The sequence below is a fragment of the Barbus barbus genome (genome assembly GCF_936440315.1).
Source record: "Barbus barbus genome assembly, chromosome: 25".
Lineage (NCBI taxonomy): Eukaryota > Metazoa > Chordata > Actinopteri > Cypriniformes > Cyprinidae > Barbus > Barbus barbus.
This window is the reverse complement of record NC_136753.1, coordinates 27,892,484-27,920,245: the sequence shown is the minus strand read 5'-3', so window position 1 is coordinate 27,920,245 and position 27,762 is coordinate 27,892,484. Positions and strand designations below refer to the sequence as shown.

Below are 27,762 nucleotides of genomic sequence, written 5' to 3'. Positions count from 1 at the left end.
GTCAAGTTTTAAGTGATCAGTCAAGCACTTGCCGTTCTTTAATCTTCATTGTCATATAATCAAGTTCATTAACATTAAACTCAAACTTCTATGTATAAATACTCACCAGGTGTATTGTTTATCAGCCGAGGTCTTCCACAAAACAATGTCACATGGCTTGCACAGCACTCAAACAAATCATGTAACCTTAACTAGGGACATTTGAGTACTTTTAGCACAAATAGTAAGATTTAATAGATAAACAAACAACAGCACTTTATGTAAAGTCAATAAAAAGAATTGAGTTAGCAGGTTTGTTACATTTTAAGGCAACATTTTCTCATTTTTGTTCAGTTCAAGTTAAATATATATATATATATAAATAATCTCAATGATACTAAAGTAAAGCACTTCTCGCAAATCTGCTCCTAAATGTAATATTACCTGAAAAGAATTTGACTGCAAAGCCACAGGTGGTCTGTGTCTGAAAGCAGATGGAGGTGTTGCAATGTTAACTTGGCACAGGTGGAACAACAATCAAAGCTCCTGTAAGGTTCATTCCCAAAAGTCCACAAACCTCAGGCACTAAACACATCACAGATGGGAAACAGGAAAACACTGATCGCTGCCAAACACAAACTGCCAGAGAAATGAGCTGAGCGCTGATATATTAACCAACACATCTCTTGTTAACGCATCCAGTGAAGAGGTTTAGTCTGCAACTGAATTGTGCAATAGCTTTTGAAATGTTCCCAGATCTCATGCCAAAATCAAAACTTCAAGTAACTTTTAAAAAGACTTTAAATATCTCAAAACAGCACATAAAACCATACATTTGATTTCTCTCATAATACAGACCTACTTTCAAAGGTTGACATAAAAACCAGTAACTCTAGAATCAGGTTTAGAAAACATCTAGGAATAGAAGCATACAGTACTTTGAGTTCATTGCAGGTAAAATATGAAGAGTTTATTTGCAAAAACAGATAACTCTGTTATTTAAAAAAAAAAAAAAAAAGCATGTTTTTTATTATGTCTTTCTTGTGTTTTCTTGTGTTAGTTAGATGTTATTTTTAAACCTATACCCAACTGTAGTTTGAGATTAATTGGAATGCACAATGAAAAAACGTGATTTCTGAGAATTATCTGTTGTAGTTATATGTTTTTGCAAATGAACTCTTCATATAAAGTAATCCATGAAATACAATAATTAAGAATAAGAGGTCACATACCATACATATCCTTAAATTGCTAAATTGCATGCTTACTTCTGTGAAGGATGTGGGTGTTTTCTCTGTCATAGACGGTGATTGTGAGATATAAATATATTCCTCAAGCAGCCATGCAGGGAAAAAGTCATTTCCTTTAGCATTCAACTCTATCCAGCCAGAAAAAAAGGCAGGATGGAGAACTGAGTACTGCATAAGTGTTTGTGACTGTATTTGATGTCACAACAGGACAGTATTTATAGTCAAAACAGTCTGAATTGAACTGGTCACTGTTTTCCATGCAATTACAACGAGCACTGACGACATCCTTTTTTTTTTTTTTTTTTTTTTATTAATATTTTTTCTAATGAAAATTGTATATATAGCCTATGTTTTTATTTGAATTATGTCTCTATATATCTAGATTTGCAGAGTCACAGGGCTCAAGTGCAAGTCAAGTCTCGAGTCATTGTTGTCAAAGTCTAAGTTGAGTCTCAAGTCTTCTTTGATTATGTCATGTTACAAGTCTTCAAATTTGGGACTCAAGTCAAGTCTCAAGTCATGCGACTCTGATAGTTACAGTGTAATATCTAATTAGCCTTGTAAGGCCCACTGTTGTAACATCATGTTTAGCTGGACTAAAAGAAACCCCTGCTCATGTTTCTCTCTCTCTCTCTCTCTCTCTCTCTCTCTCTCTCTCTCTCTCTCTCTCTCTCTCTCGAAGACCACATTTATGCAGTTAATAGGTTATCTGGTTCATCTTGTTTTTCTGGACTGAATAAATCAACATTCAAGTAAGTAATATACCTAAAATATTTTTTCTGTGATTAGTATTATGTCTAGATCATGTAGATATTAAGGTATTGTCAAATGCTTTGATCATTTTAGATTTTGAGCTTGTTATGTCCAGAGTTGTAATTTTTGCTGAAACATTTCCCTAAAAACTTTCTAAAATGTCAAAAATGTAAAAACCCATTTATTTTTGCATTAGAGGCCCCCTACAACAACATTTTAAAGGTGATTTTAAAGGGGGGGGGGGGGGGGGGGGGGGGGTTCACTTTTTTTGTTTTCTGTATTTGGTCCTTTGAGGGTTAGGTCTATGTAATATATAGGCTATAACTATATGATATATGTACTAGTAAATGTTGAAATTAAAGGGACAGTTCACCCAAAAATGAAAATTGTGTCATCGTTTACTCACCCTCAAGTAGTTCTACACCTGTATGAATTTCTTTATTCTGCTGAACACAAAGGAAGATATTCTGAAGAATGTGGGAAACAGAGCAGTTCTGGGGCACCATTGACTTACATAGTATTTTTTTTCTACTATGGAAGTCAATGGTGCCCCAAAACAACCCGGTTACAAACTTTCTTCAGAATATCTTCCTTTGTGTTCAGCAGAACAAACACATTCATACAGGTGTAGAACTACTTGAGGGTGAGTAAATAATAACAGAATTTTAAATTTTTGGGTGAACTGTCCCTTTAACACTATCTAGGATTTATAAATGCATTAGAAGTATTTTCATAGTAGTTCATGTAATGAACTAACTTTAACAAAGAAATGCACCGTACTGTATTATATATGTGGTAATATATTCATGTTTGTTTATTTTATTCACTATTTCTTATTAAACCAATCTGTAACGAAATTAAAAAAACATCTCCAGAACACTAGGTGGCGCTTCACGCTTCACATGAGACTGTATTAAAGCGCAGAGAACTATTACAGGAAGTAGAGCTGAGGACGTTCTTTCCGGCTCCGGTCTCTCAGCTAGCGTAAAGGTAGGCCGAAACAAGAGCCGACAATCCGGTCAAAATCTTCATCATCTTACTATTTGATGTATTGTTTCAGCCGGATTTAGTTCAAATAAATCCTTATAATGAATATATCTTAGTATCGAGGTAATCTGCAGGCGGGAATTATTATATATGAGGCAGGATATGCGACTGTGTTGGCTGGGGCGCGAGAGTGCTTCACGAGTTGTATTAAGTCATTATAATAACAAGAAATGCGAAAATAAACAGAAATAAAGGCATTATAGATGTTGTTACAGAAAATAAGTCACTGAAGTGCAACAAAAACCTATTGAAACCGTTATTATGTATACAGCAACACGTTTAGCATGCTAGTGCCCGCTGTTTTTGGCCATGCTACTATCATGAGTACTGTATTTGTGTGTTTTATGTACATTTAATACCATGGTATTATCATCACTGTACTGTGGTACTACAGCAGGGCTTCCTTGTATGTGTCTGTACTTTGATTCAGTGATAGCAGTGTGCTTTTAAGGAAATATTATGGTACTGTTTATCATTTATATTACGCAAATGGCACTATAAGATACGTTAAAGAATCCCATGATGTGTATGGTACAATTACTGTAAGTCTGACATGTTGCCTTTTAATAATTGTTTAAAACTATTCTCAGAAAACTGGTCTCTATATGTCAATGTATGAAGACATTCTTGCCTTTATCCTGATCCTTAATCTTATAACCTGGCATCTTTGAAGATGCTGTTGGCGAAAAGCATAAATGACCTGAAATAATTGTATTTCTGTTTTAATAGATGTTGATGCCCAAGAAGAACCGCATTGCTATCTATGAGCTCCTCTTCAAAGAGGGTGTCATGGTGGCCAAAAAAGATGTGCATCTCCCAAAACATCCAGAGCTCGCTGACAAAAACGTACCCAACCTTCACGTGATGAAGGCCATGCAGGTGAGTCCTTCTGACCATCGTTAACGGCACGAAATTGGAGCAGTTAATGACAGTGTGCATGTATATTAAAATACTTTTACCTTCAGTCTCTGAAGTCATGCGGGTACGTCAAAGAGCAGTTTGCTTGGCGCCATTTCTACTGGTACCTGACCAATGAGGGCATCCAGTACCTGCGGGACTTCCTCCACCTGCCCCCAGAGATCGTGCCCGCCACCCTCCGCCGCCAGACCCGCCCTGAAACCGCCAGACCCCGTCCCAAGGGTAAGAGGCTCATCTTCTACCTAAAAAGCATTTCAAAATGTCTTTCACCTTCATGATTTTACATGCAACATTTTGAAGAAAATCCATAGAGCTTTTCCATGCAATGATGTTCACTATGAACAAAAAGCCCTTGAATGTAGTTAATCCCTCTCATGGCCTAATTTGTAAAATCATTACTACTAGAAAGCTATATATTATGGCTTCTGAAGAGAATATAGAGTTTCAACCACTTATTCTGATCCTGTTTGGCACTTTACTGATAAATGGTTGTATATCAATGCTAAATGTCATTCATAATGTGCTGTAAACCTTGACTAAAGGGCAACATGGTGTTTTTCAGGTCTTGAGGGAGAGAGACCGGCTCGTCTGGCTCGTGGCGAGGGAGACAGAGATGCTTACAGACGGTCTGCAGCTCCGCGTACGTACACAATACATACTGTCGACGTCAGCGTATTCTTCTGCCTCTGTGCGGTATTGTGTTAAACTAAACCCTCTTCATTCTACAGCTGGTGCAGACAAGAAGGCTGAGGCTGGTGCAGGTGCTGCCACAGAATTCCAGTTTGTAAGTATTGCTGTTTAAATACCATTTAAATGCATGACTCCAAACAATTACATAAACACAAGCATGAATTATCCTACTGGGAAATGGAAATTGTGACCCTCAATTTTGCATGCACTCTCTTGTGTTTTCAGAGAGGTGGTTTTGGCCGTGGCCGAGGACAACAGCCACAGTAATTTTCGGGAGAATATTGTACAATAAAGGTTAAAAAGTCTGTCTGACTCGTTCATATATTGGTTTACAGGTACTTGTTAATGCATTCATTGTGATATTTAATTCCTTAAAGGAATTGTTTATCCAAAGATATGAATTTGCTACTGATGAGTTCAAACAGCTGATAAAAACGGAGTAAACTCCAGTCAATTAACGTCTTTTGAAGTGAAAAGTTTGTTTGTTAGAAACAAATCCATCATTAAGAATGTTTTTTTTTTTTTTTGAGTCCATAATATTGGTTTCTCTAGAGAAACAAGTCCTCTCGTCTGAATCAGAAGAGAAATATGCACAGATCAAGTAGAGTTTACAAGGCAAAATGATCCTAAACATGTTGGAGGACAACAAGGGATGGACTTTTTCCACCAAAGGAAGTGTTATGGACTCTCATTTGGGTGAGAAACAATTGTTTAGAATATCTTGATGGATTTGTTTCTTACAAACATGCAGCTTTTCACAAGATGTTAATTGATGGATTGGAGTGGTGTGGATTGCTATTTTTATCAGCTGTTTGGACTCTCATTCTGACGGCACCCATTCACTGCAGAGGATTCATTGGTGAACATTGGTAAATTTCTCCAAATCCGTACTCCTGAAGGAACAAACTCATTATTTTTAGATGAACTATTTCTTTAAAAAAAAAAAAAAAATCCACGAGTGTTTTTATTTTCTTACCCACTTCCCTTTTAGTCCATCATCCTGGACATGACCTGTAAATCTTTTTCCTAAAGCCATGAAGTACAAAGTGTTACGTAAATCAGAATATTTGGCATGTTAAAGCATTACAAATTTAGCTCGTGGGACAAAGTCACTGAAACCTTGAGGTGAAATACTGGTGTTTATTAGTTGGCACATTACATTCGTATACTGGTTGATTTCACAATCCCAAAATGAAAAAGCAAAATATGGGTACAGCTGTGGAACTGAAGTCTCACAGCTTTTGTTTAGGAGTGTTGGGAGATTTCAGTCATAGTTCCAGCATCCCATTTAAACCAATTACATCGTGTTTAGCAGGCTGAACTCGCAAGCAGGGCAAATTTAAGGTGCTTTCCGTGAGATGTTCGTCAAGGATATGGGTATTTCACATGATCTGGGATATACTTCAAATGCAGCAGTTTAGGTTTCACATCCTTGTTTTGTAGGACTTTGAAACAACTGCTCAAGAGAAGATCATTAACAGCAATGATCGGCTACAGACGCAGCCACTTCCACTGACTACAGAAGTCAAAAAGTTTGTTTATATGCTGCTTTGCTAAAATGAGGGGTACATTAGTATGGCCATCATCACATATCTCACTCAAGAAAACTGACCAGATTTGCTATTACATGCTACACTAAGAGTGAAAAACTTACAATCAGCTGCAAAATCGATGGCATTAGTGTTGACAGATTAATCAAAGGCATGTAAACAAATCACTGATAAATGTATGTTCATTCACGTTTTAGATCTTGGGTTCATCATTACTCGTTTTGCAGTCAGACTAACAATAAAAATAAATCTTGAATTAAAAAATGTACTTCATAAGGATCTTGCATCATAAATGCACTTAAAACTCCCAGAGAAGAAAAACGATGCAGATCAGTCTCCAGGAAATAAATCACCCAACCTAGTGTGAACCATATCTATACATCATAATGACAAGCACTGGAATTTGATGTTTTGATCTGTACAAGAGCGAATAAAAGACACCAAAACATCTCGCTAACTCCAGTGGCTCAGGATTCACAGTACTGCGCCAAGCGCTTTACAGAGCGTGCTGTTCAGCTTCCAAAACATATTTGACATTTCTAAAGATGATGTTTAAATAATGATATGGTCATTTCTAAAAAGGGTGAGAGGTTAAAACAGCCAAATACCTCATCAGCAGGACTTGAAGTCCAAGAACACAGAAGGCCAGAAAACACCTTCAGCAACTGTCAGAAGAATATTAATAACCAAATCTACTAAGAGAAGATGAAAGAATTTCAGGGGTCTGCGGAACATCCAGAAAGAGTGCCCTCAAAAAAAACAATGTGAAAACTGTTCTAGTGCAGACTAGAGCTAGTTCTGTGCAAAAAAAAAAAAAAGCTATCTGCAATAGCTCTTTAGGTGTCATTTGAGAGTCGTTATGATATTAACGAAATGTAAATATCTGCTAACAGCTAAAATGAACATGAAACCCATTTTACTTCCTTAAGTACTTCCTGAACTATTGATACATTTCAGTATGTTCCATAAGAAAAAAAAGGTTTAATTTTATTATTGATTGCATTTTTGCCCTCTGAAACAACATGAACTGAAATGAATCATGCTCAACAACACATAAAACACACTGAGAAAGTAAAAAGCATCCATTTTGACTTCATGTTGTTTGCGAAGATTTTTGAAACTGCCAGGTAACATAATAGTTCAGTTTTCTTTAACAGATTGCTTTGAAAATGGAAGTGAATCTTCTAGTTTAGGGAGAGGATTTCCAAGCTACTTGTTGATTTAATTGTCCACTCTATCTACCGTGGCACTTCTTAAAGTCAACATGGTTCGTGCAATCCATTTTACTTCTCTAAAATATATAACGTATTGTGAGGAATAACTGAAACGAGACTTCAATCCATCTGAAGTGACTGCATCTTGAAAAATGGGTAATGGATTACAGTTGCATGGTGCACTGATGAAACCAGGAAAATGTTCAAAAGTAAATTGAGTCCATGTTGATTTTAAAAAGTACTACAGAAAACCATTACAGCACAACAACGACCTGCCAAATCATACCACCACTCTATCACAGTCTGCTTAAAAGGGAATTGTTTCGTTTCTACATCACTAGCAGCACCAAACAGAATTGCAGAAATAATGTCCGAACAATTTAGTTGCAATGAATTGGTGCTGCTAGTGGCACAAATTTACACACAAGATTCATTGTAAAGTTTGCAATACTAAATTCAAAGTCCTTCAAACCTCAGCAGGTTGGAAAAATTTTTACTGGATTAAAAAAAAAAAGGTGCGTTTGTAGAATTGCGCTCCAGTCTAATCAGGTACCAGTATAAATTAAATATGTTTTTGCAGGCCCATAAGTTATTTACAAGATAGCAAGACAAAAAAAGGGTAGGTTAAGAACATCAATTTACAGGTACAAAGTACACATTCATGGCATCACGCAAACTCAGAAGACAAATAAATACCAGTGTTCATGCAAAACTTTAACTTCTCACCGTTCCACCATTCAGAAGACTAAACGTTTCCTCTCGCAACCGGCCCGAAAGAGCTAACGAAGAACTCATTCACACATCATTCACGCAGAGGAAATCGAATGTGTAAAAATACTGAAAGCCACATGCTGACGCACCATGTGTAGATTTTTACATCACAACAGTAAAAAGTAGTTCTCGCATTTGTTTAATCTCACACTTGGGCTGCTAAAAGGACGTGGGGCACGGTTTCATGCAACAGTCCGCATGAAAGGAGGATTAAACAGGAAAAAGCAAAAGTGTTACATTTACAAAACATCGTTTCGAATATTCGACCAACACTTGACATCTGCGCAACCTTTTGTTGCAACCGTTTTTTTTTTTAAGGAAAAGAAAAGAAGGATAGGATAGTGAAAGTAAGAGCAAGAGTGGTGGAAGCATCCAGAGTGTCTAGGTTTTGCATTAGTTATCTGATATCAGAGACAGAGCTCTGATTAATGCTGTAGGTGGGCGACAGGTCTCCCCCTATTGTGGCCACCAGGGGCGTCCCATTACTGTTCAGACAGCCTTCCTGTAGGGCAGCGAAGTAAGTGGCCTGTACTGGTTTGTGACACTGCAACACTTCTATGGCATCTTCGATTTTGAACCATTCCCTTTTTCTCCCTGTCAAAACAAAACAAAGGTAAGCAGTTGCTATGAGCCAAATAATCTGATAATGGCTAACAGAAGACAGTTGTACATTCGATTTTTCACACTTGCTAATCCCACAATGGCTCTGACAAGAATATTCTGATAACAATTTGAATTTGGTCATATTTTGATGAGATACTGACATTGCCACATGCATGCGTTCATCATAATGGGTCACGTATGCACTTTATTCGGTGTATACATTGTAAAGAACCATTATTTCATACGGTTTCACAAATTTAGGGCTAGGAAGATTTTTTGTTCTTGCTTCTAAAAGAAATTAATACTTTCATTCAGAAAGGACACAATAAAATTACTCAAAAGTGACAGTAGAGACATTTATTACTGTTATTTCTATTTCGAATAAAGGCTGTTCTTTTGAACTTTCTATTGAGCAAAGAATCCTGAAAAATATCAGTTATCACGGTTTCCACAAAAATATGAAACAGCACAACTGTTTTCAACATTGATAATATTCATAAATGTTTCTTGAACAGCAAATTAGAATGATTTCTGAAGAATCATGTGACACTGAAGACTGGAGTAATGATGCTGAAAATTCAGCTTTGATCACAGAAATCAATTACATTTTACAATATTTTCCAATTAAAAAAAAGGTATTTGAAATTGCAATAATATTTCACAATATTGCTGTTTTTAATGGATTTTTAGTAAATAAATAAACAATAAAAAAATCCAAACTTTTGAACTGTAGTGTATTATTCTAAGGTACTAACCAATGTTTACTGAATCCTCCCAATCTTCCAGAACTTCAGTTACGATGAGAACGTAGACGTACGTTCTGTGTTTCCTATCTCGATTCTAAATATAAAACAAAACGTTATAAGACAAGCAACACAACACTTTTACAGAACGCCATTCTTTCTCATAGTACTTACCTCAAATATTCCTACTAGTCTTCCTAAAGTGCCCTTGACACCAGCCTGTAAAACAACCAAAGAACAAAACTAAATCATTACATTTTTATTATAATTATTATTTTAAAGAGACGGTCATTATTACATGATCAGGTCCTTCAGTTTATTGTCATCAATGCAGAACCGATGACTGATGCGTTAAGTAGTGAGTGAGAATTTGACAACTGATATGTTTTCGAAGGTCAGGAAAAGAGTAGTGGTGAAAACAAGCAGGACAACATATCAACAGGAACATGACGGCATTCTTCAGTCTGTGACAGTCTACACCTGTCCTGAGTGATAGCGATCCATCATGATGCTGTTTAGGCCAAATGTCATGTACACAACATGGCGCTGACCTCAACTTGAGTAGATGATTGTCGTCAAACATGGTCTAAATTTAGTCCTGATTATATAGCAATGGTCCACAAGTCTGATGCCACTAGTGAAAATTTTCATTTTAATATGCACTACCGTTAAAAAGCGTGGGGTCTGTGAGATTTAGATTTTGCTCATCAAGACATGCATTTATTTGATCAAAAATACAGAAAAAACATTAATATTGTGAAATATTATTACAATTAAAAAAAAACAGTTTTCTATTGTAATATTTAAAAAATTAAATTTATTCTTGTGATCAAAGCTGAATTTTGGGCCGCCAATTACTCCATTAATCAGTGTCACATGATCCTTCAGAAATCATGATAATATGCTGATTTGCTGCTCAAGAAAAGCATTTTCTTATAAATAAAAATTATTTGTAACCTTATAATTGATCAGTTTAACATGCTCTCAGCCTTCAGGACAATCCCACATACACAGTTCCTTCGAACACATATGACATTGTGTCATGGGACGTTTATAGTGTACGGCCGCTCTTGGCTACTGTCTGGCAGTGGAGGTGTGAAGAGCAGCTCTTAATCTGAGTGTAATGCCCTTTAAAACTGTAAGGCGATCGTCCTGGCAGAATGAACGACATGTTTGCCGTCTATCAGATGGCCAGCAAAAGTAAGAGTATGGCAGATCTCAGCTGATGTAACATTATCACTTCTCTTCATGAGTGTCAGCAGAGAGAAAACCTAGAGTTTCCATGTTTCCACAATGGATTGAGTCAAAAATATATGGCAAAACATCAATTATTGTGAGTAGTGAGAGGTGATCAGGTGATTATTGGCCATCTTAAAATGATCGGCCAAAATTTACTGATACTGAATCTATTTTAAGCAAATATTGTACAAAATTGAAAATCATGTGTATATTTTACATTTAGTCATTTGGCAGACGCTTTTATCCAAAGCGACTTACAATTGGGGAATACAAAAAGTGATTCATCTTGAAGAGGCAATCAGACAGAGGAAGTGCTCGTAACACCAAGTCTCAGTCATTGTTCAAATGAGTACAAGCTAGTAAGGGAGGGAGAGAAGGATAGAGGCAAAGATTAAGGTTTTTTTTAGGATGAAGTCCTTTTATCCACATTATTAGCCATCAAATCTCGTGAAAATCATGAAAACTCATGTTAAATTAATGATACGGAGTGTCTATTTACACTAAATGCAAATAGCCCGCCTTGTTGGCAAAGGCCATTTACACTAACTCCGCCCACTACCATGATTGGGTCAGTCAACACTAAAAAGACGTTAATTCAGCATCAGTTTCAGTAGCATAGATGGCAAGGTGCATGCTTTTTGACGTGACCGACCCGAGATCGAGTCTGCCTTTTGCCGAACTTTTTTTCTCCCTTTTCAAATCTTGCTATTTTAACAATGTAAATAGACTCTATAGCTATTTGCACTTAGTGTAAATAGCCGCTGCCTTAATGATATCTACTATAAATGGCGTGAGAAGTTTTTGTAATGGACAGCTGACTATGATAAATAATAAAAATTATCATTTATTTCATGCATAATCTTAGAGATGAAAGTCAAACCTCTTCACAGACTTCTCGGGCAGCAGCGATGCTGGGCTCTTCCTCGGGCTCCATTCCTCCTCCAGGTACGATCCATTTGTCTGGATATCTGCTGCTGCTCACCAGTAACACCTGTGAGGAAACATTTGACAAGTGTTCAGTCTGTCGGACTGGATGACAGTCAATGACAGGACAATATATCGGCCTGGCCAATTAATAATGGGCCACTGAAAAATAATCACCGCTCACGAAAAAGCAATAGTTCCTCTTGTGTCAGTTCAAAATCTCCCGGCACAATTGCTTTTAACTCATTTTGAGTCACTGTTTGGTACAATAGATGCCAAAATGTATCATTGGGGGAAGTCATAGCCTAATGGTTAGAGAGTAGGACTCGTAATCCAATGGTTGCGGGTTCGAGTCTCAGGTCCGGCAGGGATTGTAGGTGGGGGGGGAGTGAATGTACAGTGCTCTCTCCACCTTCAATACCACGACTGAGGTGCCCTTTTTTTTTTTTTAAATCATTAATATAATTATTAGGGCCGGGACTTTAACGCGTTAATTTAGATTAATTAATTACACAAAAATAACGCGTTAATTTTTTTTAACGCATTTTAATCGCACTTATTTTTGCACCGCGGAACTTTCTCACTGGATGAGTTTCGACGGACCGATTATACTGGAGCACCAACTAGCGTCAGAACGGACTTGCGTTCGTGGAGACCGGTCTTGGCTAGGGCTGGGTATCGAGTTCGATACTTTTTAGGCACCGACCGAATTGCCTCGATACCACCGAGTATCGAAAAACGTCTTGTCGTTCGGTACCAAATTTCGATACCTACGGGGTTAATCTCATCACATCAGTGAGCCAATAAGCCTGCATCACTAGCTGTGTTTGACTAGAAACGGCGACGTGCAGATTGATCAGTGCTTGACCTCCGCGAGAGCGTTTCGAAAGCGCACGCCCGGAGCAGTCTGCTCTTTAAATCGCGCGGTTTGTTTATTATACACAGACTGAAGCTCGAGTGACGTTCGCGGTCATTTCAGCGTCTGCCGCCTCTCTAAATGAGAACATCTCCAGACCTGCTCTGAAAGTCACTTCATGAGCATTTTACCGTTTGATTCGAGTAAAACTAACTCATCTCATATACACACAGAACTGTAAAGGTATTCCAGGCAACCCGTCAAAATAAAAGTTCGGTTTTAATATTAACGGTATTAATATTGTTCAGCAGACAGTACATACTGCTACTACTAGGCTACTATTAAAATTAAAACTTTTTTTTTTTTTAGTAATGATCACACAACAGTTATTCCATGTTTTAATTTTAATAGTAACCTCCCTTTGTTTGCCAAAATAAATAAACTTTGATTTTCAATAATTTAAAGATAAATTAAATGAATGTTTTATGTCTTCATTTGAAAACCAGATACAGAACACAGAATTTCTGAGGAAAAATAAAACATTTCATTAGGCTATTTTAAGAATAAATTTAAATAAACTAAGTTGTTTTTATGCATTCAAATAATTAGACATACTACACCAGAATTTAATAACAATAAAACATATGGTGAAAGAAAATAAAACACCCACTTATGAAAGTGGATGAAGGTTTTACATTTCTTGAAGTCTTTAACAACCTAGAAATGATGATTCTGTCTGAGCTATGTGTTTTAAAATGAACACGCACTAATGTAAACGTAGCCTAACAGATGTGTAAACTGAAAACTATTTGAACTTTATTAAAATTATTTATTTATTGTGTTGTATATATTTTGTTCCTTTGTGCAGTGGCTCAGGAGATGAGGCTTTGAGTCTGTATAAATATCAACAAGCTAAAACAAAATATTTTTTTCAGATAATGTAATCTTATTAAAACTGATTTTATAAAACTGGTATCGAAAAAAGTATCGTTCAGGAACCGGTATCGAACTCAAGGTATCGGTATCGATATCGAAATTTTTTGAACGATACCCAGCCCTAGTCTTGGCAAGCTTCCTTGGAAGAACGAACTCGGAAGGACGCGAGAACACAGAACGCACACTTATGAGAATTGAGATGTAACTTACTGCATTCCTGCTTAACTGACCGCATAGTCTCAGCATAAGAAATGGCCAATGAACAATAAATATTACAAAATGTCATATCATAACTTATTAAAACATTTCATACTATTATAGATATTACTTTCATATAATTGTATTGTTTTATTTTACAGCGTTATATGTTTTACTGTTAAGATTCATTTTAATATGCCAATAAAAATGCAGACTTTCTCTGGGTCTTATAACTTTATTAAAATTAACCAAAACAAAACGATAAATGTTTACTTTCAACTTGAAGAGCCGTTAAGTATTTGTGAGAGCGACTTTAAAGCTTACAGGCTTCCGTACACCGGCCACCCACAGCGTTTTCTGGGATTTCTAACGGCTCGATTCTCTCAAGTCTGCACTCGATGCATCCTCAGTTTCAAGAACATATCCGGGCACTTTCATGCATCCTCTGTACTTGCGTTCTTGAGAATCGGAACTGAACTTTGACGGTTAATGATGACGTAGAACGAGAACACAAGGGCGCAAGATCGCTGAAGAACGCATATTGAGAAACAGACAAAAACAAACCACAGTGAACATGGACAAAGAAGCTGATGAGACCGCTTTGGTTGGCCCTGTGGATGGGAAATTTAAAAATCCATATAAAAAAAACTTACTTCTCACTGTTCTCAGGTCAAATATTTATATGCGATTAAAATGCGATTAATTTCGATTAATTAATTACAAAGCCTCTAATTAATTAGATTAATTTTTTTAATCGAGTCCCGGCCCTAATAATTATACAATATAATTTATAGAATTTTAATTTAAAAAGTTATTAATTAAATATCAACAGTACTGTAATTTGAGTCTGTGGAAGTAATACTAGCATGTAAATACTAATATGTAATGCATTTCTGACAATGATGAAAAAATCCCTATAAACAATTAACATACAAATAAAACAACACTAATAAATACAAATAGCTATAAAAGTTACAGATCCATCCAATACTAAAAATGATAAACACTATAAAATTATATGTCTCTCAAAATATATCCATTACCTCACTTTATTTAGAAATTGAAGAGGTAATACAACATCATAAACAATTAAAAAGTAAATAAAAGCTTTTTCAGGAACTCATTTAAGTAATTATGACAAAGCAAAGCTCATTTTGCTTATATAGTATTATAATAATGCCTTTATAAATCCTGAACCTTTGATGAGCTCCTTAGATAATTTATGGAGCTAAACAAGGCCCTTAATTATGCTTAATTATGATGTAATCAAATGCTCTCATAGGCCTATTAACTGCATATTACTTCTTGTAAGCAATGGTACTATGAAGAATACTACGTTACTTCTTGTTAGCAGAGCTCAAAATAAAAAAGTACCATGCTATTTCAGACATATACAGTATGGTTTTCCACATTCATGAAATATGAATTTCAGTAGTAGGCTACTATGGTATATTTCAAAGTACTATAGTATTATCATTTTACCATGGTACCGCCACAGTACTTTTTGTAGTGCTGGTCATCAAAATATCTTCAAAGAATACCATGGTACTTCTTGTTAGTGATGCTCTAATAAAGCACCGGGGTATTTTGGACACAATTGTGGTACCATGTAACGTTATATGACCATATCAGATATACCATGATGCACCACAGTACTTTATTGCAAGAAAGAGTTTAAAATCTCTCATTTGAGACTTAGCACATAGGCTAGCCGAGGCTTGCATATTATTGCTGTTTTGTTGGCTTTGATTGCCATCATTTGGATAAAAGCGTCTGCTAAATGACTAAATGTAGCACATGATCTCACATCAGATGGATTTCAATAAATCAATCAAGCTTATTATTGATTATCGCTCGTCGCGCTAGGCTAACTCCGCTAATCAGCTAGGCTAACGCGCTGCTAAAGGGCTTGAGATCCGCCAGCTGACGCGCCGAGAGACGCATCGCATCGCATGTTCTCCGGCGGCGCGACTCACCTCCTGCTCGGTGTCGCTCCTGAAGCACAGGCAGGCGGCCCGCTTCTTGAACCCGTCTCCATCATAGGTGCGCGTTTGGTTCGACTTGAGCTTCATCATCTCTGGCTGCGCGTCGCGACTGAGATCGGAACCTGAATCTGCCGCGCGGCAAGAGAGGCAAAGTCCGTCCGCGAATAGAAACCCCGCGTCAATCACTGGAAATAAACTCTTCTACGCTTCATTTCTCCAAAGCCGAGCGCATCTCGGAGACAGTCGCCATTATCGAAACCGCTACGGGATGTGCGCAACCGGCACCGCGCAGACTGATAAACAACACGGCGTTGGCTTTAGAGAATCGGGCCTGCGGCGGATATCAGATTCTGCGTAACAATCCGTTCAGTGTGTACGCGTTAATGTTATTGTTGTTAACAATAATTATGAATCAAATCAATATTTAATTAAAATATACAGTACTGTATTTTATCTTGTAAATACTAATAGGCCTATGTAACATTTCTCACAAGTAAAAATATTTAAAAATCAGTATAGCCAATTAATATACAAATTAAACAACAATAACAGTGACAAATAGCTACATCCATCAAATACTAAAAATAAAAATATCTTTCAAAATACATGTATTACTTTAAATTGAAACTTTAAAAAAAAAAAGTAAAGTAAATTAAATTCTTTCATCTATTTTTCCATTGCACCGTATTTAGTAAAGTAGTAGTCTTTAAATTATTATGATATAATAATAAAATATTCAATATGACAGTAACTATTAGTCTTGTATAATATACAAATGCACAATTTGAAAAAGTATTTCTTTTTATTAAGATCAACACACTATACATACAAATAAAGTCTATAAATCTAATACACATTTTATAACTCTAACATTGTATTAATAAAATGTCGCACACCATATGTCTCTGTAGGCTATTTACTGCTACACGGACAATCACTGCAGAATACAGGGTATTTCTACTACTGAAGGGATTGGCGTTGTCTTGGGCTTTTGCTGTCTGGTTATGACACCGTAATACCTGAGGTGAATATTTCAGACGTTATGAGTACTCAAATGCATAAAATGCAGTCCAAAAGTGGATTAATATAGGCTATAATTTACATTGCACTTTTGCTCAATGTATGTATTTCAAGGGAGTGTAATATTGAGTGTATAATTTTATTTTTTAGGGACCCTGAAAAGAATAAATCTGACTCCTTGAGAAGCATAGCTTATTGTCTCTGTCGTGTACACAGCTAGATGATTAAAATAAATCATTTTGAAATAAATATTCCAAAAGCACTTGGGTGTGGAGAACCTTGAGCTGATACCTGTAATGCAAACAGTCCTTTGAGGAAATGCTGTAAGAAGGTGGTTTGTGAATGTTATGTATTATTGGTAATATGAATACATTTCAATGTTCGCTTTTTAAGGATTTCTTAAATTTACATTTTGGTCCCCACTTGATGGCGTCCTGAAGCAAAACCACCTGAGAACCACTTCTATAAGCCAAGCATATTAGGGAATTATGTGTAATTTCTTTCTTCACCATTACATTTGTATGGTTAAATCTCTTTTTAAGAGTGTAAGAAACACAAAGTGCTGTGCCAAATTCATTCCCCATTAGGAATTAGTACAATAAATGTCATCATGTAGTTCCAAAACACCAATCGTTTTAGCTGGAATGTCACAATACACCAGCAAAGACGTCTGTTTTCTGCGAATCAGTTTCAAAGTGCAGTTTGTACCCGCAAGGTCGGTGTCAGTGATGGCTTCAAAATTTAACAATGCTTCCATAAACTTCAATAGTGACAAACAAACACAGAATTATACATACTTTGCTATTATCCTCAATGCTGATTCATCGCATAAGCTGCTGTTAAAGGAATAGTTCATCCAAAAATGAATATTAGCTGGAAATGTACTTATGCTCAGGCCATCCAAGATGTAGATGAGTTTCATTCTTGTTTCTCAGAATAGATTTGGAGAAATTTAGCATTACGTCATTTGCTCACCGATGGATCTTCTGCAGTGAACGGGTGCCGTCAGAATGAGAGTCCCCATATTGTCCTCTCACACCAAAATCCACCCATATGTTTGTTTAGAATTGTTCTGGGATGTTTTCATGTTGTTGTTGTAAGTGGTGTTTGATTTTTGCGTATTTCTCTCCTGATTCGGACGAGAAGACTTTTTCACTGGAGGAAGTAATATTATGAATATTTTAAGTTATTATATACAGACTCATATTTTAAGTATATATGGATAAATATGGATTTGTTTCTTACAAACACGCAACTTTTTGTTTCACAAGATGTTAACTAATCTTAGAATGAAGTGGTGTGGATTACTGTGATGATTTTATCAGCTGTTTGGACTCTCATTCTGACGGCACCCATTCACTGCAGAGCAACCATAGGTGAGCAAGTGATGTAATGCTACATTTCTCCAAATCTGTTTTGATGAACAACAAAAAAACTCATTTACATGTTGGATGGCCTGAGGGTGAGTACATTTTCAGCAAATTTTCATTTTTGGGTGAACTATTCCTTCAAGCTAAATCTACGTGCTCCCTCAAACCTGGCCTGGGTAACTTATATTTGATTACAAAATATAAGAACCTGCCTTGAAACTGAAGGTTGCACAGTAATATACACTAACAAAACGCTAGGTAAACTGTTAATTGGTAAACTGTAAACAGCTACATTCAAAATGAATGCATTCTATGAGAACTATTAAGCCCATGATGTTACACATTAAATTATAGCTTGATCTCTAAATCTAGTCTACAACATGGACAAATCTAGTCTAATAAATACAAACAAAGTATAAGTAGAAAAGCACCTCAATCCAATAGATATATAGTAAAAGTAACTGGAAACACGTGACATTTGTATGAAGTGTGATTCTGGTTTCTACAGTATATTTGATCTAATGACATAAAACTCATGTATTATGCAGAATATTACATATATTACTGTCCTTTTGTGGCTGTAGAAAGATGTGAATGACATTCATGTTATTCACAGGTCGGAGAGCAGACGGTTGGTTGGTTTGTTTGGTTGAGTATGAGGTAGTGCTCCAGTTAGATTGTTACTGCTCCTCCTCGTCATCTTCCTCAGCGTCCTCAGATGAGTCCTGAGGTTTTTCCTTCTCCTGTGTGAAACAAAATCAGACATTTTGGGATGAAATGCATGGTAGCAAAGCTTCTCTCTTGCATGCTATATTTGACATTTACAATGCCATTTTAAATAGGTTTAGCAAGATATACACATTAATTCTGTGCAACTTGAAAAGAAATATAAAATTTAAAGAGACAGTTTACCAAAAACTACACTGCCAGCCAAATTTGTGAAGGACTGTGATGCTTAAAATCAGCTTTGCATGACAGGAATAAATTAAATTTTAATTCATATGTTCTTACGACAGGTGATGTTTCGAGCCTAAAAGCTCTTCATCAGACAACATAAATAACATAACCACATAAATAAATATTTTCTACTTTTAGAGCTGTGGTGTGCAAACTTTGCTTTTCCTGCTTGAAATTGTTTTTGTGGTTGAGCACCCACGTTGAACTTTTGGCCTGTTGGATGTGCACACTTTGATTGCAATTTTAATACATATTAAAATAGAAATCTGTTATTTTGAATAATAATATTTCACGTTACTGTTTTTACTGTATTTGTGATCAAATAAATGCAGCCTTGGCGAGCAGAAGAGACTTCTTTCAAAAACACTTTAATTATTTCAAACTTTTGACCAGTAGTGTACAATTACCGAACATTTACTCTCACGCCATTATGATTTTTTGTGTTCCATGAACGTTATGGACAGAACTTGATGCTGCACAAATGCATGTTAAATATATTCAACAGGGCCCTGTGCTTTGAATGCATTGGCCAAGCATTCACATCTGTATACTTGCATAAAGTATAGATTTTTTTCCATAGTCAATATATGCTGCAAAAACAATAATACAGTATAATATAATACAATATATGTCCAGATTTGTGTTCCACAGAATAAAGTAAATAATGATAGAATTTTTTGCACAAACTATTATTTTAATATCTACCTCTTTCTTCGGTTTTCCCTTAGGTTTGCTGCCAGAAGCCGATGATTTCTATTGAACAGAAAATGAAATTAACAAACAATTATTCAAATGTCAAAAAAATCTGTGACTTAGTTGTATGCAATAAGCCCTCCCAGGCAAAACCATTGGATAAAACCAAGGGCGCTTCTATTTTTTCAAATCATTTTCACAGGCCAATGTGGCATTGCATGGAAAGTGCACAGTAGAGGGAGTCTGTTTCTGCACATGACAACAGATGGAGGGGGCACTGAGTTCATCGAGGACTCTTGAAGCGGGAGCTGACAGTGCATTGCTCAGGGCTAAGTGGCTAACAGCGGGTCACCTGCATTTGGTCGGCGGATGAGCTGTCAACGAAAAGCCTGCATAACACTATTCATAATTAATAATGCATATGTCTCTGTGTGTTTGCAAACCAGAGACAGCTGTGTTGAATTATTTGGCAATAGTGAGAAAAATAGTGTCTATATTTACACGGCTATGCCATAATCACACAAAGAGACTAATTATTCATAGTGTGAGTTAATTAAGAAGAAGAAGGCTTACTCTCTTGGATGGGCCTTTGTTTTTGCTGCCTTTTGGCCGTCCTCTTGGTCTTTTCGCAGTTGGCGATCCAATCGATTCCTGCAAGAAAACATGTTTATTAAGAAGCTGCCTTAATGCAACACTGGAATGTTACTAAAACTGGGGATGCATCAACTATATTGTTATTGCATCATTGAAAAAATAAAAGCCCCATGCATTATTATATTCTTTTCGCTCAGAAAGTAAACTGGTTTAATATTGATCACTAATAATGCAGTATTATATTATACCTTTGGATGTTTCCTTGGTCTTCCTCGTCCCCTTTTCTCAACTCCATCCTTGTCTTTAAGGGAAACTGCTTGTTTCTCTGAATCACTCATGTTTCTTGGCTATTTAAATGGAAATTAAATTCATTAAACAGCCCTTTTATATCCAATGAGATACAATTTGAATTGACAGCATAACTGATTACATTAATGTGACTTAAATAGATGTTTACATTGAATGCATTAGCTGATTATGAACTGATTATTCAAAAATCCACCGAGACTTAAATCAGGTATAAAAAAGATCTAGATGCAATGACTGATTAAGTGTAAAGGAAGGATATATTGCATACAGCATTGAGGGTCTCTGGACATTAAAACAATGCAATCAGTCTCATAAAGTTTAATAATTGCATTCATGTCTGTAACCCTTCTGGGTACTTTGGAAAATAACTGGTGTTGATGCACAGGCGAGGCGCTCAGTAGGTTATGCAACGATAAATCTGTATGGAAGCAATATAGCGCGCGCTGCACTTACAGACGGACGTGCAAATAAGCATTACAGTCCTCTTGCAACCATTTAAAACAGAACCAAACATTCACTTACATGCACTTACAGGAAAATAATGGTTTGATGCTCGCTTCTTTTCGGTGGCCCCACCTCCTGCACGATGTCTGCTGATTAAATAAGAGCGCAACCGACAGTCTACCAATAAACCACGGTCTAATTCCGAGGGAAACAGACGTCTGCGTGTGGAAAAGAGCGAAATTAACTCTGTCGCGTCCGATCGTATCGAGGGAGACGCGGAATAGATGCGATTAAAGCCAGTTCAGGAATAGCCGTCTGTCACTGGAATAAAAGGCCAATGGAAAAGCGGGATGAGCCGCAGGTTGATGGGAAGAGAGGCGGATCTCACGGGCCATATGCTGCATATAATGTCTGGCGCTAAGTACAAAATCAGCTTCAAGAAAAATAACAGAAAAAAAAGAGAAAATAAATAAATAAATCTTCATGCTTCTTTAAACAATATAATAAAAAAATAAATATACAAACATCTGCACATTAAATACATTTTAAAATAAACTAGATAGATAGATAGATAGATAGATAGATAGATAGATAGATAGATAGATAGATAGATAGATAGATAGATAGATAGATAGATAGATAGATAGATAGATAGATAGATAGATAGATAGATGATGATGATGATTGTTCTAATCTCGTGAGTAAATTACATTAAATAAAATGGTGGTTTATTAGCGGTTACAACTGTGGCGTGCTGCCACCACGCACACTCTCAGGGCATCTCCCCATACTGCACATGCGCAGACATATATTGCTCAAACCACACCGGTTTGCCATTACTATAATCATTACAATGATGATGATGGATGGATGGATGTATAGATGATGATGATGATGATGATGGATGGATGGATGATGATGATGATGATGATGATGATGGATGGATGGATGGATGATGATGATGATGATGATGGATGGATGGATGGATGGATGGATGGATGGATGGATGGATAGATAGATAGATAGATAGATAGATAGATAGATAGATAGATAGATAGATAGATAGATAGATAGATGATGATGATGGATGGATGGATGATGATGATGATGATGATGGATGGATGATGATGATGATGATGATGATGATGGATGGATGGATGATGATGATGATGATGATGATGATGATGATGATGATGATGGATGGATGGATGATGATGATGATGATGGATGGATGGATAGATAGATAGATAGATAGATAGATAGATAGATAGATAGATAGATAGATAGATAGATAGATAGATAGATAGATAGATGATGATGGATGGATGATGATGATGATGATGATGGATGGATGGATGGATGGATAGATAGATAGATGATGGATGGATGGACAGACAGACAGACGATGATGGATGGATGGGTAGGTAGATAGATGATGATGATGGATGGATGGATGGATGGATGGATGGATGGATGGATAGATAGATAGATAGATAGATAGATAGATAGATAGATAGATAGATAGATAGATAGATAGATAGATAGATAGATAGATAGATAGATAGATAGATATTAATTTTACTTTTTAAATAAATAAAATCTAAAACGCATAAATTACACAAAATAAATAAGTCATCATGCTTATAATATAATATAATACAAGACAAATTATAATTGCAATATTATTACATTTTACAAAAATAATAAATAACACGTGACTGGACCAAGGGGCTGTTTGTCGGTTCGGTTCCGTGACACATGGCGCGTAAATGTGACGTTGTCAGACCACGTCATCGTGCTTGAAGATAGCAGACCAGAAGAATCAAAACAATGAGATGTTCATGATCTATGTATGCGTTTCACATTATCTTTTATTTGAATGTATTCTGGAATGAAACCGAATCGAACCGATGAACTGAAACGCGTGGTATAGTGTTTTATTGTGTGATGAATGGCTTGTGTTGCTAACAATTCTAGAACATACAGCCTTATTAGTGCAAGTCAATGACATTTTGAGAGCAAATATGTGCATTCGTACTGCAAATATACTGGATTTCAACGACTATGGTGGGTAATTAGGTTGGTTAAAGTGACGCTCTTTAGGTATAATCAGCTAGCCTGCTAACTAACTGGGATTACAGCTTTAACAGCGGATCTGTGTGCTTGGAGACCATTTGCTATTTTTAACATGCTTTACTAAAATAGGAAATATTTATTCAAATACATGTATGATTGTGATTTATTTATTTTTGCCCTAAAAAAGTTAACTACACAGGTCAGGTGGTATGTTGCATATCCTATAACAGTTAGCATCCACAAAGGCAGTTTTTAATCACATCTGGTGCTTGGTGAGTGTTCATTTTGGACCTTGCCTCCAGGTATTACCGACTATAAAAAGACCTGACCACAGGTTCTTGCTCAGAGTTCAGAGAGCTAGTTCAGCCGCAGCAGTGCTTTGAAGCCACACCACAAGCCACACATGCCCAGATGCATTGCCATATGTTGCCTTTATGGCAGAAGTCTGTAACATGCTCTGTTTTCCAGGACTGAACTGACGTGATCTGCTGGCCGCTCCACCTCCTCTACAGTAATGCATTGACAATAAAAATGGGAGGCAGCGGATCCAAAACCAAAGGAGTCTGGCCTTTCAGCAGCTCAGGAGCTGGAGGAGAAGCTCCCGGTGAGATCAACGAACAGTGTTTAGCACATCTACGAGGCTCCAAGAACACAACACCATTTGTCTTTACAAGGAGAAGGTAAATGTTCAGGTCAAAAAACCTTTAAGATCTGCGAGCTATTAAGTTTAGCCTGGTCAGTTCTTGATGGTTTGGGCCATGTGAAGTCATTCTTATGTCAAGAACACGTCATTTTTCACCTCAAAACCAAGAAAAAGAAGATATATTTTGTTTATAGACTGACACATTCTTTGCTTAATTCATAATAATGTAACTTAATAAATCTTAACTCTCATCATTCAGCAGCATTGAGAAAAATGATATTTACAAAAACAACAGATTTCAGTCATTCTCAGTTTGTGAGAAAGTGATATAAATAATGCATAGCAATAGTGCATAAATATACATAAATGAATACAGACTTCACATTTTGTGACCTGTATGTGTTTTGTGATATTCATCCAGCTGTTTGTTGTTACAGTTCCTTGTATTTTGATGAAGATGGAGATCTGGCTCATGAATTTTACGAGGAGACTGTGGTGACCAAGAACGGCAGAAAGAAAGCTAAACTGAAGAGAATTCAGAAAAACCTTATACCTCAGGTGAGAGATACATGGAAATATTCAGTGCAACTTGACAGGATCAACTCATCATTTGAAATGTAAACAGAATGATTATAATTTATGATGATTAAGACATTAGATTTGATAGGAATCCCCATGATTTGCTACTTCATTTTGAAATATTATGGAATTATGAAATATATTTGGTCAGAATTTCAGTAATAAAAAAGGTTCTGCTAAAAAAAAAAAAATTGACTACAAGCCTATTTTTTATTGTATTATTTATTAATTCTGGAAAGCTGCTTTGACACAAATTGCATTGTAAAAGCACCATATGGTGACTTGACTATTTATTTGTCTCTTATCTAAACAATTATTTATTTATTTTATTCATTTACCTTCAATCATAGGCTATCTCAACACATCTTTGTTTCGTCTTGGTGTCTTATGTTAGCATTTCACTTACCTTAAATCACATAATTTAGTTTTAGAGCACCGTTTTGTATATTACTTTTTTCACCGTATTTTTTATATTTCATGTCAACAGGGAATCATTAAGTTGGATCACCCACGAATCCACGTCGACTTCCCTGTCGTCCTGTGTGAAATATAAGCACACAGACTATGTGGAGCGTCACAATCACCCTAGACTTCCTTCCACCTTCGGTGTTCTTCTGAGAGGATTCTGTTACGACAGCGAGGGTGTTCTGCCCTTCACGTGGCTTTGACCAAAAACTTGAATCATATTTTCTGATTTGTAATTTGGTGTATAGACAGCAGACATACGGTGTCTTGTCTTCTGCGATGTACAGTAAGGAATGCATGTGTGATGTAAGTATGGAGCCTAAAGCAGTGCAGGGATTGTACAGAAATCACTCGTGTTTGTTGATGTCGACCAACTGCAGTGCGTTTATCGTCGTATTGTATATTATAATATTCTGTTGTATCAGAAGTCTGACTCTGTTTGTTGGGTTGCAACCCACATCTGCACTTTTTTCTCATTTATTGTACAGTAAATTATGAGTTTATATACTTGAATAAAACAGTTTAGCAGATTACACGTTAGTAATTATGTAACTACATGTTTATAATGAAATAAAAAAAGTCACAAGTCCATTTTACATCCATAATATTAAGGTGAAACAAAATATTTAGTGAGAAAAGGACAAATTGGAGACTGAGAAATGTATCGGCACCATATCAGTTATTAGTCGATATTAGAATATTTTAATGCATCTGTATCAGCTGATATTGGATATTTAATTGTGGATATTTAACACTTAAATATCATCTTTAGCAAATTTCAAAATAAATATCTATTTTTTCAAACAGTACTATGTTGTTGTGACCAGTGGTGTTTTAGGATTACTGATATACTATTGCAGTTTTTGATCATATATTTAATTAGATTTTATTTTTATATTTTCTGTTTTCATTTTAATTTTAGTTAAAGTTTTAGTGCTTTTGTCGTTTTTATTAATTAGTTTATTGCATGTATAAGTTACACTAAACAAAATGAGAAATGTTAAGCTGAAATAAAATAAGTTTTTAAAAATCTGTTTTATTTTATTATTTTATTTTCAAGTAATGAAGATGTGGTTGTAGTTACGACCTCGAAAATTCACAAGTTTTTAGCATTTTGTTTTGTATTTATTTTAAATAAATAATGAATATTTATTATAAACATTATGGACATTAATAATAATTTATAGTCGTTATTAATTCATTAGTAGTATGGAATTTTAATTGATGCTATTTATCAGTTTTTGTCCCTGAGATTAAAGTAGTTATGTCAGAATCTCACAATGTAGTAGTAATACAATAGAAAAAGATTTTACAAACATTTTTCTAATAAATTATAGTCAATTTTTTTCTCTGGGTTGTGAATTGAAAACGCTGTCCCTCTCTTATATTTAGTTTATTTTGGCTGTGGGTGCTGTTTTTCGTCTGGCACCGGGGATCTGGGTGTGGTAGATGGTGAAATGTCAGAGGTTAAGCTGCTTTCAATGTTTCCTCGCTTCTTTGAAGTTCACCGCCAGGAGGCTTTCACTCCCGTACAGTGGCTTGATCTCCACTGACATGAGATAGATGCTTTATCAGAGCCGGCCAGGCCCTCAAAGGTAGGTTTCATTAGAAACAGATGCCTGTCTCGATGAAAATGACTTCACTGGGAATGTTTGTCCCACCCATGTGAATGAAATACAGGAAGCTCCGACAGGATGCCATGTCTGCGCACAATCACTGACACAGATAAGAGAGAATAAATGCTTGGAGGGTTTATGAGAGAATGTGTGATGAGACATGGGAAGGTTACAGCGGCCCTCAGGGGCTTCTGCGTGTGTGAAAGTACTGTTAAAGGAACAGATCACCCAAAATTATAATTCTGTAATCGTCAACCCACCCTATAATGCTTCAAAAGTATATGACAGGGCCGTAAGTAACCACCATAGACAATTAAGGGGACAAGTCCCACCCCCCAATAATTACAAATAGCTAAATTGTCAATCAAATTAAGTAGACAAGCTGAACAGATTGATTCCAGAAAGAGAGAAAAGTTGCAAAACGTTAACCGACAGTAATATCCAAAGATGCAAACTACTTTTCACAAACAGCCGTTTTGAATTGAAAATCTGGTTTCATTTAAACGATTAATGTAATTCCTAACTGAATGTGATGAAACAAGAAATGTGTGCATTTCCTACATATTAAGCATAGCTAACCAAAAAAGTGCATGTGTGGATATTTTAAAATATTAGAAAATAGTTCAAAATTATTAGCTTACTTCTCAACTATTTATATATAATGGTGAAGGAAATTCTATGTATAATTCCAGTTTTGTAGTAGGTTCATCATTTAAAAAAATGTGTGTGTATGTTTGTATGTATATATATACACATCTGATAAAGCTGCTGGTTGACCTTTGACCCGAGGGTGTACTATGGGAGTGTCTTATAGGAGTAGAGATGGAATGATAATACAGGGGAACCTCTGTCTCTGATCTCTCCTAGCGCTCGAGGAGGATGTGAGTTTGCCATTTTTGGGAGGCGGGTGTGATGGGAGTGTGTGCGTCCAGTTCCTCTCATATTGTTAAAGCTTCCTGGCGCTGCCTCCTCGGAAGAAACGGTGATGTAAAACCCCAAGAACGGGGAGGAAAGGCAAAGGCCCGAGGAAGGAAGTGACCCTCTCTCTTTCATGAACACACATGACAGAGGCCACACATGAGTCAGCAGAATAGGCAGGAACGGCGGAACAGGATCTCTGCAGGTCATTGTCAGAAAGAAACCACTTGAAAACCGCCCAATGTTACTCTGATTTCATATTCATCACGTGCATCCTCAATCAGAAAAAGTTTCAATGAATCCATGCTATTATTGCTCACACAGTTTTATAGACCAAACCAAATACCTAATATGGCTAGATATTAAAATGAATTTAACCTTACATTCATATTACAGTTATGTGATGGAAGAGAAATTGAAAT

The 27,762-nt window shown here is 36.2% G+C and overlaps 4 protein-coding genes across 5 annotated transcripts; 2 read left to right on the top strand and 2 right to left on the bottom strand.

Moving 5' to 3' along the window:
- Window positions 1–2,903: 2,903 nt before the first annotated feature.
- LOC306845355 (small ribosomal subunit protein eS10) lies at window positions 2,904–4,942 on the top strand. Its single transcript, XM_079378106.1, has 6 exons — window positions 2,904–2,972; window positions 3,759–3,908; window positions 3,995–4,169; window positions 4,510–4,587; window positions 4,676–4,731; window positions 4,863–4,942. Exons 2-6 carry the CDS (start codon window positions 3,759–3,761, stop codon window positions 4,902–4,904), a joined length of 501 nt encoding a protein of 166 aa, XP_079234232.1. The 5' UTR covers window positions 2,904–2,972; the 3' UTR covers window positions 4,905–4,942.
- Window positions 4,943–5,759: 817 nt separating this feature from the next.
- Window positions 5,760–16,015, bottom strand: LOC306845354 (diphosphoinositol polyphosphate phosphohydrolase 1-like). The gene is made up of 5 exons (XM_079378105.1): window positions 15,648–16,015; window positions 11,638–11,748; window positions 9,693–9,737; window positions 9,531–9,615; window positions 5,760–8,766 (listed from the first exon to the last, which is right to left on the bottom strand). The coding sequence occupies exons 1-5, from the start codon at window positions 15,744–15,746 to the stop codon at window positions 8,570–8,572; spliced, it is 537 nt and encodes a 178-aa protein (XP_079234231.1). The 5' UTR covers window positions 15,747–16,015; the 3' UTR covers window positions 5,760–8,569.
- Window positions 16,016–18,726: 2,711 nt separating this feature from the next.
- On the bottom strand, window positions 18,727–20,628 carry LOC306844559 (uncharacterized protein; the record flags this gene model as incomplete). The annotated part of the gene is made up of 4 exons (XM_079376782.1): window positions 18,727–18,789; window positions 19,709–19,756; window positions 20,270–20,347; window positions 20,539–20,628. The coding sequence occupies 4 exons, from the start codon at window positions 20,626–20,628 to the stop codon at window positions 18,727–18,729; spliced, it is 279 nt and encodes a 92-aa protein (XP_079232908.1).
- A 2,188-nt stretch (window positions 20,629–22,816) lies between these two features.
- Window positions 22,817–25,832, top strand: LOC306844859 (tumor suppressor candidate 2-like). 2 transcript variants are annotated; one of them, XM_079377277.1, is made up of 4 exons: window positions 22,817–22,893; window positions 23,588–23,799; window positions 24,200–24,320; window positions 24,829–25,832. In XM_079377277.1, exons 2-4 carry the CDS (start codon window positions 23,651–23,653, stop codon window positions 24,892–24,894), a joined length of 336 nt encoding a protein of 111 aa, XP_079233403.1. In that variant the 5' UTR covers window positions 22,817–22,893; window positions 23,588–23,650; the 3' UTR covers window positions 24,895–25,832. The 2 variants fall into 2 exon arrangements, with proteins under 2 accessions (XP_079233403.1, XP_079233402.1); XM_079377276.1 differs by having other exon boundaries at window positions 22,826–23,110.
- Window positions 25,833–27,762: the final 1,930 nt, after the last annotated feature.

Excerpts from the sequence above, each read along its gene's own strand:
- LOC306845354 (XM_079378105.1), bottom strand. The coding sequence starts at position 15,746 with ATGATGAAGCTCAAGTCGAACCAAACGCGCACCTATGATGGAGACGGG. Across the intron at positions 9,616-9,692 it reads GACTAGTAGGAATATTTGAG|AATCGAGATAGGAAACACAG; the intron begins GTAAGTACTATG and ends TTTTATATTTAG. Across the intron at positions 8,767-9,530 it reads GGAGGATTCAGTAAACATTG|GGAGAAAAAGGGAATGGTTC; the intron begins GTTAGTACCTTA and ends TTGTTTTGACAG.
- LOC306844859 (XM_079377277.1), top strand. The coding sequence starts at position 23,651 with ATGGGAGGCAGCGGATCCAAAACCAAAGGAGTCTGGCCTTTCAGCAGC. Across the intron at positions 23,800-24,199 it reads TTTGTCTTTACAAGGAGAAG|TTCCTTGTATTTTGATGAAG; the intron begins GTAAATGTTCAG and ends TTGTTGTTACAG. Across the intron at positions 24,321-24,828 it reads AGAAAAACCTTATACCTCAG|GGAATCATTAAGTTGGATCA; the intron begins GTGAGAGATACA and ends TCATGTCAACAG.
- LOC306845355 (XM_079378106.1), top strand. The coding sequence starts at position 3,759 with ATGTTGATGCCCAAGAAGAACCGCATTGCTATCTATGAGCTCCTCTTC. Across the intron at positions 4,588-4,675 it reads CAGACGGTCTGCAGCTCCGC|CTGGTGCAGACAAGAAGGCT; the intron begins GTACGTACACAA and ends TTCATTCTACAG. Across the intron at positions 4,732-4,862 it reads CTGCCACAGAATTCCAGTTT|AGAGGTGGTTTTGGCCGTGG; the intron begins GTAAGTATTGCT and ends TTGTGTTTTCAG.